General features: G+C 35.5%; 1 protein-coding gene across 3 annotated transcripts in view; it reads left to right on the forward strand.

The window, feature by feature from the left end:
- The window catches only part of LOC123703511 (ATP-binding cassette sub-family D member), a 54,929-nt gene extending 37,760 nt beyond the window's left edge, over nt 1–17,169 (forward strand). For all 3 annotated transcript variants that reach the window (XM_045651550.1, XM_045651552.1, XM_045651551.1), the window contains 14 exons: nt 5,606–5,895; nt 7,286–7,417; nt 7,773–7,974; nt 8,622–8,853; nt 9,597–9,736; nt 10,444–10,616; nt 10,921–11,095; nt 11,823–11,929; nt 12,682–12,841; nt 13,172–13,325; nt 13,726–13,872; nt 14,142–14,366; nt 15,585–15,710; nt 15,976–17,169. In XM_045651550.1, the coding sequence (XP_045507506.1) occupies nt 5,737–5,895; nt 7,286–7,417; nt 7,773–7,974; nt 8,622–8,853; nt 9,597–9,736; nt 10,444–10,616; nt 10,921–11,095; nt 11,823–11,929; nt 12,682–12,841; nt 13,172–13,325; nt 13,726–13,872; nt 14,142–14,366; nt 15,585–15,710; nt 15,976–16,135 (2,292 nt within the window). In that variant the 5' untranslated portion in view covers nt 5,606–5,736 and the 3' untranslated portion in view covers nt 16,136–17,169. The remainder of the gene's footprint in view (nt 1–5,605; nt 5,896–7,285; nt 7,418–7,772; nt 7,975–8,621; nt 8,854–9,596; nt 9,737–10,443; nt 10,617–10,920; nt 11,096–11,822; nt 11,930–12,681; nt 12,842–13,171; nt 13,326–13,725; nt 13,873–14,141; nt 14,367–15,584; nt 15,711–15,975) is intronic.
- The last annotated feature ends 1,089 nt before the right edge of the window (nt 17,170–18,258 follow it).

Consider the following 18,258-nt stretch of genomic DNA (forward strand, 5'->3'; position numbering starts at 1 on the left):
CATATAAGTACGTTTGACACTTGATTTAGTGATATATGTATATCTGATGTTTTTTAAATACCTTCCGTACCTGTTTTAAATTCACACCACTTTGGCAGGCTGTAAAAACGTTAGATTAATTACAATGTAGGTACGTGAATAATATTATTTATTTATTTGATTTGGCGACGTGTTTGAGAATGAAGACGGATTTTACGAATGACGATTATTAATACGTTTTTTGCTTTGGCTTCGCTAGTCTCTGAAATTTGTGGTTTTGATGAATTAGAGATTAGAGAGACTGTATAGCAAAGCGAAAGCGTCTCATTTAAAAATGGAATGAAATGGAAAGGTTTATTTTAATGTTAACGACATGTCATTTGCGTAAATTGTTACAAAATTATAAGATCATGGAACATTAGTAAATATTTGTATAGATTGTTTGAACAAACGCAAAAATATTTAGGTAATATTTATTTTTTATACAATTACCAATTATAAAAATATGATTCATTTGTGAATAACCGGTTTATTCAAATTTAAGGGAAGGGTGTCATTTTAATTTTTAACCTGTCGTTTGTAAATCCTCGTTTAATTTGACATTTGCAATTTGAAAATGTTTTTGTATAGATAATGCAATAATAACACAATAATAATGATTAATTAGGGACATTACATATTATTTAATCAGTAATTAATAGTGTTGTAACTCGATATTAGGTAATTTTATTCATCGGTCTGTATTTTTATACAAAGTTAAAAAATTTAATATGACGTAAGGTTTTGATAACATTTTTCCTCGTTTATTATTCGAATGAAAAAACCTTTATAAAATAGAATAAAACAAGTTATATCTGCATATTTTTATCAAGCGTAAATCACAAAGCAATTGCGATAATAGGTTCGAATAAATATAATAACCGAGGCTGGGTCATTGATGTAAGTGCTCTTGCAAACTCAAAAATATTACACGCATATACGTGTAAAACAAGTACAACAACAAATCCGCGGGCAAAATCAAGTATTTCTGTAGCTAATGTGTTCTGAACCTATATTACCGAAAAGTTTCATACAAATCCGTTTAGTAGACGTGACAAACACACATACATCCATCCTCAAAAACTTTCGTATTTATCAAATTAGTAGGACTAGCTTTTCGCCTATATAAAAAAAACCTTTCTCTAGAATCGAACATTGGAGAAAACAGAATGAAAATAGGTGCAGAGGACTTTTATTTGTGTAGTGATTTTATTAATATTTTCAAATACGAGTTTCTTTCGGTGTTTTTGTACAGTTAATGCTCCGAACTGGTTCAAAGGCCTTGAAGGTGGGTCAAGGTGACAATGCTATCATAGTTTCCTGCGATATGCTTTACTGTTAAGCTGATATGCTTATATAGTTTAGACTTTAGGGGATTTGTAATATTGTTATGTTGGATGGATTATGATGTGTTCTTGATAATAGTGGTTTGAATTGGTTATATTATTTTGTTAGTTATGTGTACGGAGATTTCGTTCTATTTTCTGCATTTTTAAATACTTACATTTTTAATAACTTACCTTTACATGAAACCTGTGTTTGCATGTTTTAAAAACAATACACGGAAGGAAGAAAAAATCTTTGCAAATTACATACCTACTTAAGACAGCATTTACAGTGATTTCTATCAGCCAACCATAACCTTGCTTTGAAACAGAAGGACAAACAAGTGATAACTGCGTTAAAAACAACCGACTTCAAACTTGCACTTGCAAAATTTACAAATACCTACAGACAACAAAAATGCTTATAAAATAAAAACTACTGGGCCTATCCGAATAAAATTTTTATGGGACCAATTCGACACCATCCCGCATCGAACAAAAAAAGAATCACGTAAATCGGTTCAGAAACCTCGGAGTAATCGGTGTACATACATAAAAAAAAAAAAAAAATATACCGGCCGAATTGATAACCTCCTCCTTTTTTTTGAAGTCGGTTAATCAATAATCTTTATGCTTTATTTTGGTACACGTTTAATGTACCGGTTATACATTCAGTTTTAACAATCATTTTTCTTTATTGGAATAGGTCAAAAGGTGATTTTAATTTATATATAACTAGCTTACCGCCCCCGGCTTCGGCCGCTTTGTCTAAAACCTAATAAATTATATACTAAAACCTTCCTCTTGAATCACTCTATCTATTAAAAAAATCGCATCAAAATCCGTTGCGTAGTTTTAAAGATTTAAGCATACAAAGGGACATAGGGGCAGAGAAAGCGACTTTGTTTTATACTATGCGTATGCAGTGATATAAACTACTAGTTAGCTGTCCCGGCAAACGCTGTTCTGCCGTACTCTTATCACTTATGGGTACGAAAAATACATGTTGACCGATTCTCAGATCTACCCAATAGGAACAAAAAAATTCTTGACAATCGGTTCACCCGTTTCAGAGGAGTATGGTAACTAATATTGTTACACGAGAATTGAATTTCTATCTTCAATTTTACATACTACGTTTATTGAGCTATCTTTTAATATATATAAATCTCGTGTCACAATGTTTGTCTTCAATGGACTCCTAAACCACATAACCGATTATAATAAAATTCGCACACCATGTGCAGTTCTATCCAACTTGAGAGATAGGATTAAGTTTAAATTTCAAATCGTTTTAGAGAAAGCAGGCGAAGCCGCGGGCGGTTAGTTAGTAAAGATATAAAACATTTAAGGTATAAATCTATAAAGTAAAATACTCGACTCCATTAGCAGTAAAATGTAATGCTCTATCGTAGATTGTTATTCCTTTCCTTGTGTTAGTTTTCACTACGTTTAAGTAAAAAAAAATTTTGTTAAAATTTTATGGATTTTTTATTTTATCTGTATCGTATCAAGATTTAATCAAGGGGAAGAATACATTGCAAGAAGATGTTGCGATGCTATCAACGTTATATATTTTACTCGTATGTATAAAACGTATTATAGGAATAACTCTTGTTAACATAAGCATTATTATACGATAAGGAAACTGGATTTCTCGAAATGAAAAGAACCACGTTGTGTACAGTTTATTTACGAACAATTTACATGAATTTATGACTGCTTGTAATGTTGCGGGTGATGTCCTGACAGAGACTTATTAAGATTCAGACTATTTTGAGAAAAAATATTTTATTTATTGACTACCTATACCTAATATGATAAAAATTAAAATCGAATCTAAAATAAGCACCTGAAACTAATTATGTATAGTCTAACATTTGCACATAGGGAAATAATATTTATTTATTTTATAAATAGACGAATAAAATAAATCTGTCGATTAAATGTTTCTTCTAAAATAAGCATGTGCATTGTGCAACCCGTTGTGCAAAATCTAAAGTTAGCAAATGTTAATTAATGATATGTGCATAATTTTACACCAAACTTTATCCTTAAAAGATCGATCAAATAATAAGAAATAAATTCGTATTGTCCGGTTTAAACTTGAGATGCTCTATACATTTTAATTGATATTGTAATATCCGACACTGTAGGTAAATTAGGCAAGGCGTTGCGTTGGTAGAATTTTAAAGTGAAGAAGAAGATGCAAAATCTAATTTAAAATTTTTAATACATATTGTACATTGATTATTGAGTCTTAATTTGATCCTGCGGGAACAATTACCATTAATTCTTTTATATTGTCGTTCATACCATACCTATTAGCTACCTTTACATACATACCTTTTTATAATGTATAAGTTGTAACATTGATGATTGCATACATCATAAATGATGATGATAATTAGTATTATCTGGGTGAAGTGCAGGGTCAACAAAATGACGTTATTTGCATTAACGTCATGGAGTTCCTCAAGGCACAACTCTAGGACCTATACATTATTTAATAGATGACATTGTGAGATGTAAACTATTTTTACAACAAGCTTATTTTATATAAAGTCAAGACTATTTCCATGATCTCCATTATTCATGCTTTTATTGTTCTCATCATTAAAATTCTATTAACATTGATGACTATAATTTAAAAATCATTATAAACTCTGTTTTCGAATATCCTTGGTCACGGTATTTTTAAATTCAATTTTTACTTTTTGTTTACCTACATGTATGCAATGTCGTTGTTTTGCAATAATACTTCTCAATTATAATTTTAAATTTCTGCAGAGGTTTTCATGAAAAATAAGCATTGCAAATTTTTACCTTATTCTTAAAATTTTGATTGTTTTACTTTGAACTATGAACAAACTACTAATCTGATAAAATATTGAGACGGATGTAATAACAAAGATAATGATTAATGATAATATCTGAGGTACATATTTATTAATGAAGTACATAATAAAAATATTGAATCTGAAAATGCTTTGATTTAGCAGCGATTCCAAACAGATATATTTCTTTTAGATAGTAGGTATGCATTAGGAATAGAATTGTGATAATATTTCATTGATTGTCCATGTATCGCTTTAATTAGAGAAATCAAGTTAGACATGTGGACGTATTTTTTAATTAGAAGATAAATTAATTATGTCATGTGACCGATATTCCTCGATCGCAAATCTATAAAGTGGGCTGTGGGACAACATGCGAACGGTACCTACCCTTTTTATATTTTATTTGTTGGCACTGATCCTGTGTAGGTACAGCAGCTAAGAAATTTTCTATCAGTTTGACCCTCAAGTCACGCTCGATAATAAAAACTTTATTTGAATGTATAATTGTACTATGTGAATGCAAAGAGCTGCTGCGACCGGTTGTCACTTAAGATTTTTTACATCTAAATTCATGCGTCAGTTAAATCCTTTGTATTCGCCACTGTTGGTGCTAATTATTTTTTTCTCGCAAATTGAAATTCACAATAACAATTGTACCTTGTTGTTGGAATAGCAAAAAGTTATTGCCACCAAGAAGGCAGATTTGTATTCATCAAGTTGTATGAAACTGATGTTTTACGTAAATCATGGGGCTTAAAGGTTACTTCGATCTTGTTATTTATTAGTACATTTACTTAAGTATATCCGTTCGAGGATCATGTAGGTTAACATTTAAGGCAAGTGCAAACAGCGTTGTTTGACACTTTGAATGAGCCTTTTTTAATGCGTTGTTTTTATAACAAAACTTAATAATTTTCAAATAGACTAATCAATGCGAATGCCTTGTAACTTGCAAATTTTTACAAGCTTTGGAAGTTTCATACTTTAGTATTATTTTTTTCGTAGATGTTATATAGAAAAATAAACTGTTAAAATTATTAAACCATCTTGAAAAGCCTTGTCACATTAACATCTAGTGAGTTAAAACACGGTGACTAATGACAATGAGGAAGTCGCCTTCACAATATAATTATTGTTCTGACTATGCGATGTGTGTAGATTATGTGTGCAATAAGTAATTAGTGTTTTGAAAAGAATTTATAAGTACTACTTAATTATAAATATGTTTCCTAGTTATTATCTGATTGATTAATGTTAATTATGGAAAGGAATATTCTTAAATATTTTTAAACATGATAAAATGCGTGATACTGAGAAACTTTTTCAACTTATAAGATTAAACAGTTTAGTAGGTAATTTTTTATAAACCTTTAATGCAAATCAGAATATTGTTAAAAAATAATTTAATTTTGTTTGTTACAGAAAAATGGACGAGATGAAAACGCCACTAGCAGAGAACACAACGTGAAACTACGTACAAAATACGTAAACTTGAATTCGAAGCTACAAATTCAAGGAAATATAACACATAAGTCAACGGAATAAGGTTCAAAATGCCAGCGATATTGACGAAGATACGCGAGCAAGCGTTCAGAGTGCAGCCAACGATCGCGGTAGGCGTCGGGGTCGGGGTGGCGCTCGCCGCGTGCGCTGTGTACGGCACAAGGGAGAAGAAACAGCCGCCGTGTCATAATAATAATAATAATTATAAAGTGAGTGTTTTTAAATTATAACATGAGGCCAGAAATGGCTTTGTGTCTTGTAAGGGTGCTTTTCCACTGAGGATGCGTATCGAGGAATGTGTTTGTTCCTCCTAAAGTCCTCTTCTCTCCTCTTGTCTTAAAGTTCCTCGCTACACATTCTAGCACATGATTGACAGAATTAATGATTAGTGTGTGAGAGAGGATGTTGTTAAAACTCTTACGTTTTAATAGATGCATTTTATTTCAAGTAGGCATTTTGTAAGCAATGATAAACTTACACATAACCTACACATACATATTATACATTTTTAAATTAATAAGAATTGATTAGATAACGTTAATCTTTAGTATTCGTTTTTTGACAATCTTATGCTTCTCGATAAATCAAACGATTTAAAATTTTATTAAGATTTGCTGGTTTAATTAAATTATACTCCTATAAATATAGAATTGAAAATTATGATTTTGATAAAATGTTAATAACAGGATATACAAAAATATATTTGATATATTTCCATATTCACAAGTATATTTATAGAAGCAAGTAAAATTAATATTATTATAACGCAGGTAATTAATTTTGCTGTATGAAATTCTTATACATCAAATTTATTCAACTAAACTGCAGTTTACAATGACCTAAATTTTATTGAAATCTAAATTGCCTAACATCCGAAGTGCACGTTAAATGCATAACGGTATACTGCGTAAAGAAAAAATTAATAAAACAAAAAATGGTTGCCATTCGGATGTTTGCATATAAATCATTATGATGACGCAATGATACTTGCAAGGCTAATGTAAGTCTGCGGCTTCACTCGGTTGAGCAGGAATGTAAACTGATCACGTTTGTTTTTAGTCTTACATCACAGTGTTTATAGACTATAAATAGTTTATGTTCATAGATATATGATCTGATATAGGCTGTATTATGCTGTGAAGGATTTTGATTTAAAGGAATTAGTTGAAAGTTTGTCCTGGTTATATATTTTAGTTTATCAAAAGTTCAAAAGTATAGGTTGTATAGGACCTTGATAGAGTCAAAGTTAATGGTTTTAAAAGATAAAAAAATATTTTTGTGTAAACATAACACTTTAGTTGTTATTGTTTTTAAATAACCTCTAAGAACTATAATTGTTGTTCACTTTTGGGTTCTTATTTAAAACTTTTTTCTTTCATACGCAAGTTCGGTTATTTCATAAAATTCACAACAATGTATTGTTAGATAGGATACTGTAGACGGTCCTCCTCATATTATTAGAATAAGATTAAACAAAATTTTTAAATCAGACATTCTATAACACTGACATTCAAATTACATTTTCTTACAAGAGGCCTTTAAAGTTTTCATCAATAGATTATATTTTATATTAATTCATATAATCAAATAACATTCCAGGTAGCCAAAAATGGCACACTGCAAAATGTGGATAGTGGCAGTGCAGAAACCCAAACTTGTGGGGGGAGCTGCGGGGCGGAACAGTGCGCGTTGTGTCGAGGGGAGGTGGATACGGATAATAAACAGAATATTGTAAGTACTTGCTGGTAGTTGAATGGTTAGAAGAAATCCATGGTTTTACCAAATAGAATAATATGAAGTAGAGATAGATTTGAGGTGTCCTTTAAGTAACCACGCTACTATCCTACATGCCATTTTTGGTATTATTTAATTAAATTAAAAATTATGTTCAAAATGTTGTAGATTACTCATGTGAATGACTGACTTATAAGTTGGTATATCCAATCTGACTAAAAAAGAGTGCATATTTCTTCATAAAACTTTACTACGCAATTGGGGAGTACTCGCGAAATCTCCAGATTTCTTTTATGCTACCTTTGAACTTTAAAATATAAATAGCTATTTAAAAATTCCACAAAATTTCCAGGAGGACGCCGACGACACGCAATCCATAGAAGAACACGTACCAGGTCTAAACCTGGAGTTCCTCCGGCAGCTGATATCGCTTGCCAAGATCATGGTGCCCGGCTTCCGCAGCCATGAAGTAGCGTTGCTCACTGTGCACACACTCTGCCTTTTCTCGAGGACCTTCCTGTCTATATATGTTGCGTCGCTGGAAGGTTCTATAGGTAAGATTTATTGAGGGAAATGTTCATATTTTTTTGGTCAGAAGTCATGTTGTTGATAGTTAGTTTTTTAGGACATTTTAGTTTGAACATGTTTTTCTTTATACAATTAATACTGTTATTGTTTACATCTTTTGTATTAATTTAAATATGATTAAATGTTTTATGGTCAAACGTTGAGTCCTAATTAATAAGAAAGTTAAATAAAGTTATGGAAAATAATTTGAACTGTTTTTCTTTATTTCACTGTAAATGTTTGGATCTATTAAATTATCTTACTTTGTTATTATTTTCCAGACAATGAAATAACAATATTTAGGTTTATTTCTTACACTATATACGTAGTTATGTTATAACCCTGTGCAAACAATAGCAACGATTAGTCATGGTTTTATATCCATAACTGAAATAAATAATTACTCATTTGTTAAGGTAATAATAAATACAACATACTGAAATAATAACTCTTTCTAGAAATATAAGTAAGATAACGTAATATATACCTATACTATATTCTAATGTTATTTGTTGGTATACAATCACTATATTGGACGTTGTCTGACCTTTTAGTTTTATCTGTCCTACTTGAAAAATGTAATTGAAGAAAACATAAATAAACACAAGCTAAAATGAACTCTATCTCCTTCCAGTAAAGCACATAGTCCAAAAGGACATGCGGGCGTTCGCCGCACTGCTCCTACAATGGTTCGGAATAGCTGTACCGGCCACTTTCATCAACTCAATGATAAGATACCTTGAAGGAAGATTGGCTCTAGCCTTCAGGACTAGACTCGTGAACCATGCGTACGAATTGTACTTCAAGAACCAGACTTACTATAGAGTGGCTAATTTGGATGCTAGGATTGAGAATGCTGATCATAGGTGAGATATTTTTTGTTATTTAATAGTTTAAGTTTTTATTTGTTTCTAAATATTCACAACTAGCTTCCGCCCGTGACTCCGTCCGCGCGGAACAATTAAGAAAAATTAAGATTATTTTTTTTCTACGTATTTTTCCGGGATAAAAAGTATCCTATTTTATGCCCAGGATTATACGGTATAATTATACCAAGTTTCATCGAAATCGAACCGTTAGTTTTCACGTGATGCCTTCACATACAGACAGACAGACAGACAGACAGACAAAAATTTTTTTAATCACATATTTGGGCTTGGTATCGATCCAATAACACCCCCTGCTATTTATTTTTTCAATATTTTCAATGTACAGAATTGACCCTTCTACAGATTTATTATATGTATAGATAAGGTCTATTTTCATATAGAAAAGGCATTTAAAAGCAGCATATGTGTATGCCCGGGTTACTGATAAGCTTTCATTCGAAATTTGTCATTGTTTTGTTACTCTTATTTCAGTCTAAATTATACAATCAATATTTATTTTTTTACTTATTACAGTCAATATATTCACCCTGTAGTATGTTTTACATCAAACAGGATATAATTCCCTACTTTGCAAATCATAAGTCACTAATTAATAACCCACCAACCAACTACTAACCAACAGCCAACAGGAGCGGAGAAATGCGGGTGAAACCGCGGGGAACAGCTAGTCTATTTATATAGACATAAATCGTTACTTAAAAATAAAATTTTACTTCCAGGTTAACAGAAGACGTATCAGTGTTCGCACAGTCCGTTGCACATCTATACAGTTCGTTGACGAAGCCGTGCTTCGACCTGTTGCTCATTGTGCTCACTCTAGCCAGTTATTCGAACAAGATGAAGGGCAATATATTCCTTGGTGAGTACTAAAAGTATTAAACGATTTTTCTCCTTTTTTTTTCAGGGTTATGTTTTGGGGCTTATGGGTTTGGCTTTTGCTTTATGGGTTGGTTTATCCATACTAATATTATAAATGCGAAAGTAACTCTGTCTGTCTGTCTGTCTGTTACTTTATCACGCCTAAACTACTGAACCAATTTGCATGAAATTTGGTATGGAGATATTTTGATACTCGAGAAAGGACATAGGCTACCTTTTATTGCGAAATATGTACTACGGGCGAAGCCGGGGCGGACCACTAGTATTTTATAAATAAATCTTTAATGTTCCTGGTGAGTAGGAAAAAGCCTTATAGCTTATAGGGTTAAGTTATCCTACTCTTTATCCCAATAGGGAAATTTGATAGTGCTCTGTTTTATAAGTCGATTTATAAGTCATAAACTTCGATATAAGCTGTAATTTGGTCTGATATGAAGTAAAAGTAGGGAAAATAATAATCAATTTATAATTCAAAATTATTTATTTACAAATTAATGAAGAGATACAAAATGTTTAAATGTATGTGTGCCAGATTTTGACAAAAAAAAGTTACATTACCATTGGTTATTTCATTTGCCCAACATACATCTAGTTACTAGATTCTAGTATGTATGTTATGCAAATGAAATAACTAATTTGAAATACAAATTTGATCATATATAAAATTGTTTAAATCTTCTTCTCCAGGTCCCGGTATAGCCACAGTAGTGATATGTCTAACTGGTCAGCTACTCCGACTACTGAGTCCAAGGTTCGGTGCCCTGGCTGGTGAAGAGGCAAGAATGAAGGCAAACTTGCGTCACGTACATTCTAGACTGATTGCACATGCGGAGGAGGTCGCTTTCTATGGAGGACATAATGTAAGTGATTTTGTTAAAAAAATATGGTAGAGATTAAGTTCCTTACTGAACTATATTCTTGATTGCAAATTAAAGATCAACAATTGAGTGCTTCTGTAATTAATCTTCTAAAATTTCAGTCGGCTATTCGTTTTTGCTCGATTTCCACAGCAATGATGCTGTTATTTTGCAATGGTCTCGGTAAATAGAAAACTAATAAACGTTTCCAAGTCTTATTATTAAGAAACAAAAAAAAAAAATAGTAAAAATAAGTAATTACATTCTTGAAAAATTCTAATAGTTAATTTTTAAACTGTAATTCCAGGTGGAACTCGGACAGTTGCAATCCGCGTACAAACAACTGGTCGCCCAAATGACGTCCGTGTTCAACAAGAAGCTGTGGTACGTGATGCTGGAGCAGTTCTGCATGAAGTACGTGTGGTCTGGCACCGGGATGGTGATGCTGGCGCTGCCCATACTCACCGGCAAGCGGCTGGACGGTGAGACACCTGCATTTGACGTGACAACGTCTTATAATTCGATAGAGCCAGATGTACGCACAAAGCACGCATTCCAAAAACATGACTCATGCGGCGTTACCTCGCTCTGAGGCGTTCCGTAAGGCTTGAAGTGCAAGCGAGAGCGCGGAACGAGCGACAAAGAAGCACAATCGGACGTTGTCACGTTCAACTCTCGTCAGTAAACCGACTTTACAGACAAACAATTTTTTTTTTATAGTTGGGAAATCTTCCAAAGATACCCACGGCTCCCGGGGAAGGAGCCGTGGGTTTTGTCGGATTCTTACCGACTAAAACCCCACTGTGTTCCGTCGTACCGCTTTAATGATGGGGCCGCGGGTATTGGTTGGAATTCTTCCGCGACCCAGACGGTGAGACACCTGCATTTGGTTAGGTTTCTTTTGGCAGGACCTGGCCTAGGACGTCACAGCTCAACAAGAAGCTGTGGTACGTGATGCTGGAGCAGTTCTGCATGAAGTTTATGTCTAGATTCGAAATCTGCATCTAGTTATTATAATTTCAAAAAGTAGGAACTTGGGTTGTATCTTTCTGTATACCTGTAGACTATTTTTTTCTTTTTCTACACATTTGAAAATATCAAAGTCAATAAATATGTACTCTCTTTATAATTTCCAATTTAAGCTCAATAAAAATAGTGATTTTTGATCTTTTAAATCACCATATAAATATACTACTCATATTCTTTCAGGTACAACCGGTGAAGGCATAAGTGCAAGAACGGAGTACATGACGACGTCACGTAACCTATTGAATTCTGCAGCTGATGCCATCGAGAGGCTCATGTCTAGTTATAAGGTTTGTAACAAAATAAAAAATATTTACATGATTACATGAAATTTCAAAGTAGGTAAAATGACTAATTAAACATAAAATTTTATTACAGAAGCTATTATTTGTCCTATTTACATAAATATTTACATAAATAGGACAAATAATAGCTTCTGTAATAAAATTACGGGAAATAGTGAAACTATCTGTTACATTAACATTTACCGGAGTTACATTCTTACCACTAAGCCTGGAGTTGGATTTGTTCATTTATATCGCGGGAAATAGTGAAACTATCTGTTACATTAACATTTACCTGAGTTACATTCTTACCACTAAGCCTGGAGTTGGATTTATTCATTTATATCGCGGGAAATAGTGAAACTATCTGTTACATTAATATTTACCGGAGTTACATTCTTACCACTAAGCCTGGAGTTGGATTTATTCATTTATATCGCGGGAAATAGTGAAACTATCTGTTACATTAACATTTACCTGAGTTACATTTTTACCACTAAGCCTGGAGTTTGATTTGTTCATTTATATCGCGGGAAATAGTGAAACTATCTGTTACATTAACATTTACCGGAGTTACATTCTTACCACTAAGCCTGGAGTTTGATTTGTTCATTTATATCGCGGGAACTATCTGTTACATTAACATTTACCGGAGTTACATTCTTACCACTAAGCCTGGAGTTGGATTTGTTTACGGGAACTATTGAAACTAGCGTAGCTGGTGGTAATAGGATGTTATTTATACATTAATATCGCAGGAAATAGTAACGCTAGCGGGCTACGCGACCCGCGTGTCGGACATGCTGGTGGTGTTCGGAGAAGTGGCGCGTGGCAAGTGCGTGCGCGCCGTGCACGTGGCCGCGCCCAGCGCGCACGGCTTCCAGGTCACCTTCCGGGACAAGCAGCCGGTGCCGATGGGTGAGGGTTTTTGTGGTGTTTTAAAAGATATAAAATAAAAAAAAATATATTTGAATGACTGTATTCGCAATTATTGTGGTAAAAATTGTCCGAAGATAAATCTGCCTACGTATCTTTTAGGCAGAGTTTTCTAATGAGCGTATACTATTAACTTTGAACGTTTATTGCTACGAAATAATGTGTAAATTTTAATGAAAGTTGTCAGTAAATTCATTTATTTCTTTCTTTCTAATGCTTTTATTATTTAAAAGTTATTTTATATTGCATCTGCTAGTTAGCAGTTCAAGTAATGTTCTAGAATGTTTTATTTTATTTTATTTATATTTCTAGGTAAAGTCACGTACACGAGTGACCTATCAATTCGCCTTCGCAACGTGCCCATAGTGACGCCGACGTGTGACGTAGTAGCTAGCGGGGTGACGCTAGATTTGAACCCGGGAACGCATCTGCTTATAGTGGGTCCTAATGGATGCGGCAAATCGAGGTAGGTTTTTGTTTATAATTAGTGATGAATGATGATTGAAATTTTTTATTTGGCTGCATATTCAGTGGAACACAAAATTTTGTGATAGGTGTTGGAATTTGAGTTAGATCGGATGTCCGAAATAACGAAAAAATTTAAATGCTTGTTCGTCCCGGCAAGGCGAAAGACCCAGTTTGAATCATGCATCCTGAACGATTTTTTTTCTATTATTTAAAATTTTCTAATTTATGGAATGGTTAAAGACTGCTTCGTAGGATGACAGTGTTTCTTTTAAAAACTTGATCTTTTTATTAAAATTAAATTTGGTTATGATTTTTGATGTATTAAGTCTGTATTTTAAGTGTCAATAGTATTTTTTTTATTCAAAATCAAATACTTATCAATGATCCTTCTATTCCAGTTTGTTCCGTATAATCTCCGGTCTGTGGCCGGTGTTCGGCGGCGAGCTGAGCGTGCCGCGGCCGTGCGCGTGCGCGCACTGCGCCGGCGAGCCCAACGCGCCGCCGCACTGCAGCGCCAGGCCTGTCATGTTCTATATACCGCAGAGGTACGGAATGTAGATGTGCTTGTTGTGTTGTATGTTGCAGTTTCAATTTCTTGCTAGAAGTCTTTTTTTTTGTTTTAATCACCAACAATTATTATTGATTTTTTTTTAAATATGACCCCTCTGTACATATCATTATTTGTTTCGCTCTTGATTTTTAATACTGTATTTAGTGTGTAATAAATAATTTTTCATTCATTCATTGTGAGTGTGACTACAAACGTATTTCTTGACTCTACATTCCCGATTCATTGTTAATTGTGTGCGTGCAGGCCGTACATGTCGATGGGCTCGCTGATCGACCAGATAACGTACCCGTCGCGCGCGGGCGAGCACGACGCGGCGGCGGAGGCGCGCGCGGCGCACATCCTGCGCGTCGTGCGGCTCGACGCGTGCGCCGCGCGCCACGGCGGCCTGCGCGCCGTGCGCGACTGGCGCGCCACGCTCTCCGGCGGCGAGAAGCAGCGCGTCGCCTGCGCGCGCATGTTCTACCACAGGTGAGCGTGACGTCACACGCGTGCGCCGCGCGCCACGGCGGCCTGCGCGCCGTGCGCGACTGGCGCGCCACGCTCTCCGGCGGCGAGAAGCAGCGCGTCGCCTGCGCGCGCATGTTCTACCACAGGTGAGCGTGACGTCACACGCGTGCGCCGCGCGCCACGGCGGCCTGCGCGCCGTGCGCGACTGGCGCGCCACGCTCTCCGGCGGCGAGAAGCAGCGCGTCGCCTGCGCGCGCATGTTCTACCACAGGTGAGCGTGACGTCACACGCGTGCGCCGCGCGCCACGGCGGCCTGCGCGCCGTGCGCGACTGGCGCGCCACGCTCTCCGGCGGCGAGAAGCAGCGCGTCGCCTGCGCGCGCATGTTCTACCACAGGTGAGCGTGACGTCACACGCGTGCGCCGCGCGCCACGGCGGCCTGCGCGCCGTGCGCGACTGGCGCGCCACGCTCTCCGGCGGCGAGAAGCAGCGCGTCGCCTGCGCGCGCATGTTCTACCACAGGTGAGCGTGACGTCACACGCGTGCGCCGCGCGCCACGGCGGCCTGCGCGCCGTGCGCGACTGGCGCGCCACGCTCTCCGGCGGCGAGAAGCAGCGCGTCGCCTGCGCGCGCATGTTCTACCACAGGTGAGCGTGACGTCACACGCGTGCGCCGCGCGCCACGGCGGCCTGCGCGCCGTGCGCGACTGGCGCGCCACGCTCTCCGGCGGCGAGAAGCAGCGCGTCGCCTGCGCGCGCATGTTCTACCACAGGTGAGCGTGACGTCACACGCGTGCGCCGCGCGCCACGGCGGCCTGCGCGCCGTGCGCGACTGGCGCGCCACGCTCTCCGGCGGCGAGAAGCAGCGCGTCGCCTGCGCGCGCATGTTCTACCACAGGTGAGCGTGACGTCACACGGGTCACGTGTGTAGGAGGGGCGGCGTGACGTCACAGGCAATAGTGACGTGTGAACGGCGATCTGCATAAGTTGTACGATAATTGAGTGAGTAAATGTAACGTCAAATCATAAAGGACGTCGAAATTTATGTGCGGCTTTATGTTTTACGACTGGTAAAGTATGCATCACAATTAACATCACTCAAAGAGCACATACAAAATAAAAAAAATAACTTGTCAAATATAAGAAAGACTGCCACAGAGAACAGATCACGGACGACGACGTGGCGACGTAATATTTAAATATTGGAAACTTCTATTCTAGAACTAAATTGTCACTTTCAGACCGGTGTACGCGCTACTGGACGAGTGTACGAGCGCGGTTTCCATGGAAACGGAGGTGGTGATGTACGAGGAGGCCATCAAGGAGGGCATCACGTTACTTTCCATCACGCATAGACCCAGTGTATGGTGAGTATCTACTTGATTTTTAGATTTTTGTTATTAAGTTAACTGTTTTTATTTTTAATGATTTTAAAGTTAACACATTCACTTATTAAAATATAATTATTGTTACTGAAAATATCTTAAAATTTTAATTAAAACAGTTTTTAATATGCAAATGCTCGCTTTATAATTTTATATCCATATGTAAAATCTACTCAAAGGGTTGCAATGAAGAAAAAATAAAATCGTGTTAAAAGAAATCAAATTTAATTTTTATATTTTATTTCAGGAAATACCACACACACGTCTTAGAATTTGACGGCGCGGGAAGCTGGTCTTTCCGGCCATTAGAAAAAGATGCGCCCGCCATTACACCTTTGGCACCAGCAGCGATCGAGAACACCAAAACTAATACCATAAATGAAGTTACTGAGAAACCAAGCGAGTGAACGCGCATTACATCATACGACAGAAACAACGCCATCTATTTTCAATTATGGGAACTTGAAACAGTTATTTGTAATAGCGCCATCTATTGTCGAAAAGTTAAAACTATATAAAAATTTTATAACAGCGCTATCTATGGACGATAGGATGGTACTATCAACTTTTTGATTTGGCGCCATCTGTTACAGTTGTGGAAAAATTTATGCACACTGCAGAATTATAGTGAATTTATAATAATAATTATATACTAATTATAATAGTGGTGGACTGGTGGTGTAAATTTTAATGTGAGATTGTGCGAAGAGATTATGTACTGTGTGAAAAATCATATTGTACAATGTACAGCTTTATAAATGTATGAACTTGATCTAGACAATATGCGCATGAATGGCTAAGCTGTATTATGAAATAATAATCATGTTATGTTTATTATGTACACGTTATTGAGCGTAAGAAAAACTAACTGTTACCTGACACTGAGGTTTGAAGAAATGTGATAGTGATTTTGTGATTTAGGATAATTTTAAGTACTGATAATAAATATGTCCGATACTTGTGGAATATTATTTGATTAATGATTTGTATGGAATAGATTTTATCATTGCACGGAGAATAATCTTTGGGTTTTGTTCATTGTTGAAACTTTTCAACTTGTAAAATATACACTATAAAACTTTCTTAACTAAAATTGTCTTGTAAATTTTGCAAAGGTTTTCAAAAAATACCAGTGCGGTGATTTTGAATTAATCATTATAATCAGCAATCCAAATAATGTTATTAATTTCTATATGTTATTATTATCATAAAGTAAGGAATGAGAAATTTAATTATAATTAATGAATGTGGCTGTTTATCTTTTTTTATTGATTTATTTTAGAGATTTTTATACAATATTGTCAAAACTGTGACATTTTTATTTATTACACCAGCATACGTACAGTAAATGTGAATATTTTTGTAACATAGATAAAAATATTTTGTATGGTAGTGTGCAGTGATATCGCGGAGAGATAAAATAAATGGGGTTTTATATGAATTAATTGAATTTTTATTTACATCCTTAAAATTCTTACCCAATATGCACAGATTTGATCAAGTGGCAATGATCTAGCTCATGTACCGTGCGCACCCGTTCGGACTACGGTAAAACTAGTAAAATACCTACTAAATATTATTTATTTTAGTCTTTGGAACATAGATAGTCTAAACTTTAATGGTTTAAAGCGTAAGGCACGGGTTCAAATCCCGTATCACGATTGCGTATTTTTTTATGCTCTTAAAAATTAAAATTAAATAAATTAATTTATTAATCAATTTCGTGGCTTTTGATCATAATGAATAAGAGTTTTTTTTTAGAGAAGTTACAGTTTTTATATTTATTCTAGACTAGCTGCTCCGCGCGGTTTCACCCTCGTGGCTCCACTCCTGTTGGTCGTAACGTGATGATATATAGCCTATAACCTTCCTCGATAAATGGGCTATCTAACACCGAAAGAATTTTTCAAATCGGACTAGTAGTTCCCGAGATTAGCGCGTTCAAACAAACAAACAAACTCTTCAGCTTTATAATATTAGTATAGATTTAAAAACAAACAACGGAATATAGCTTTTATTTTAAACTGAACAATCTAAAATTATTTCGGTAAACTTATTATGAATAATCGTAACTGTAGTAATAAAATTCCGTCAGAGCAAAATTGTACGTCATAAAATTATAGACACCTCTGTCGCCATATTTTACGCTTCTTAACTTACCACTTCGTCTTAAAAAGGCATCAATACTAATTTTCCTAAAAACCACCCATGCGGGGATATAATAAAGATTTCTGAAATTCGTCATCATAATATCCACATAAAGTCCACACACACACAGCTCCCAATCTGAGGTCTATCTTTGTCTGTTTTATTAAAAGTTCGCTAATGAATAATGTTAATCGAATAAAACAGAAATTTTATCATAAATCACCTAAAATAAACCTCATGGAAATCAATGAATTATATTTTGAGATAACCGTGAATAGATAAATATTAAATATATGCAGCAGTATATTTGTTTATATGATATGCCTTTATATCGGCTTCAAACCTATTTAGTAAATAGCACATCTAAGTAATTGTATGTATT

The sequence above is a fragment of the Colias croceus genome, chromosome 26 (genome assembly GCF_905220415.1).
Source record: "Colias croceus chromosome 26, ilColCroc2.1".
In the NCBI taxonomy this organism is placed as follows: domain Eukaryota; kingdom Metazoa; phylum Arthropoda; class Insecta; order Lepidoptera; family Pieridae; genus Colias; species Colias croceus.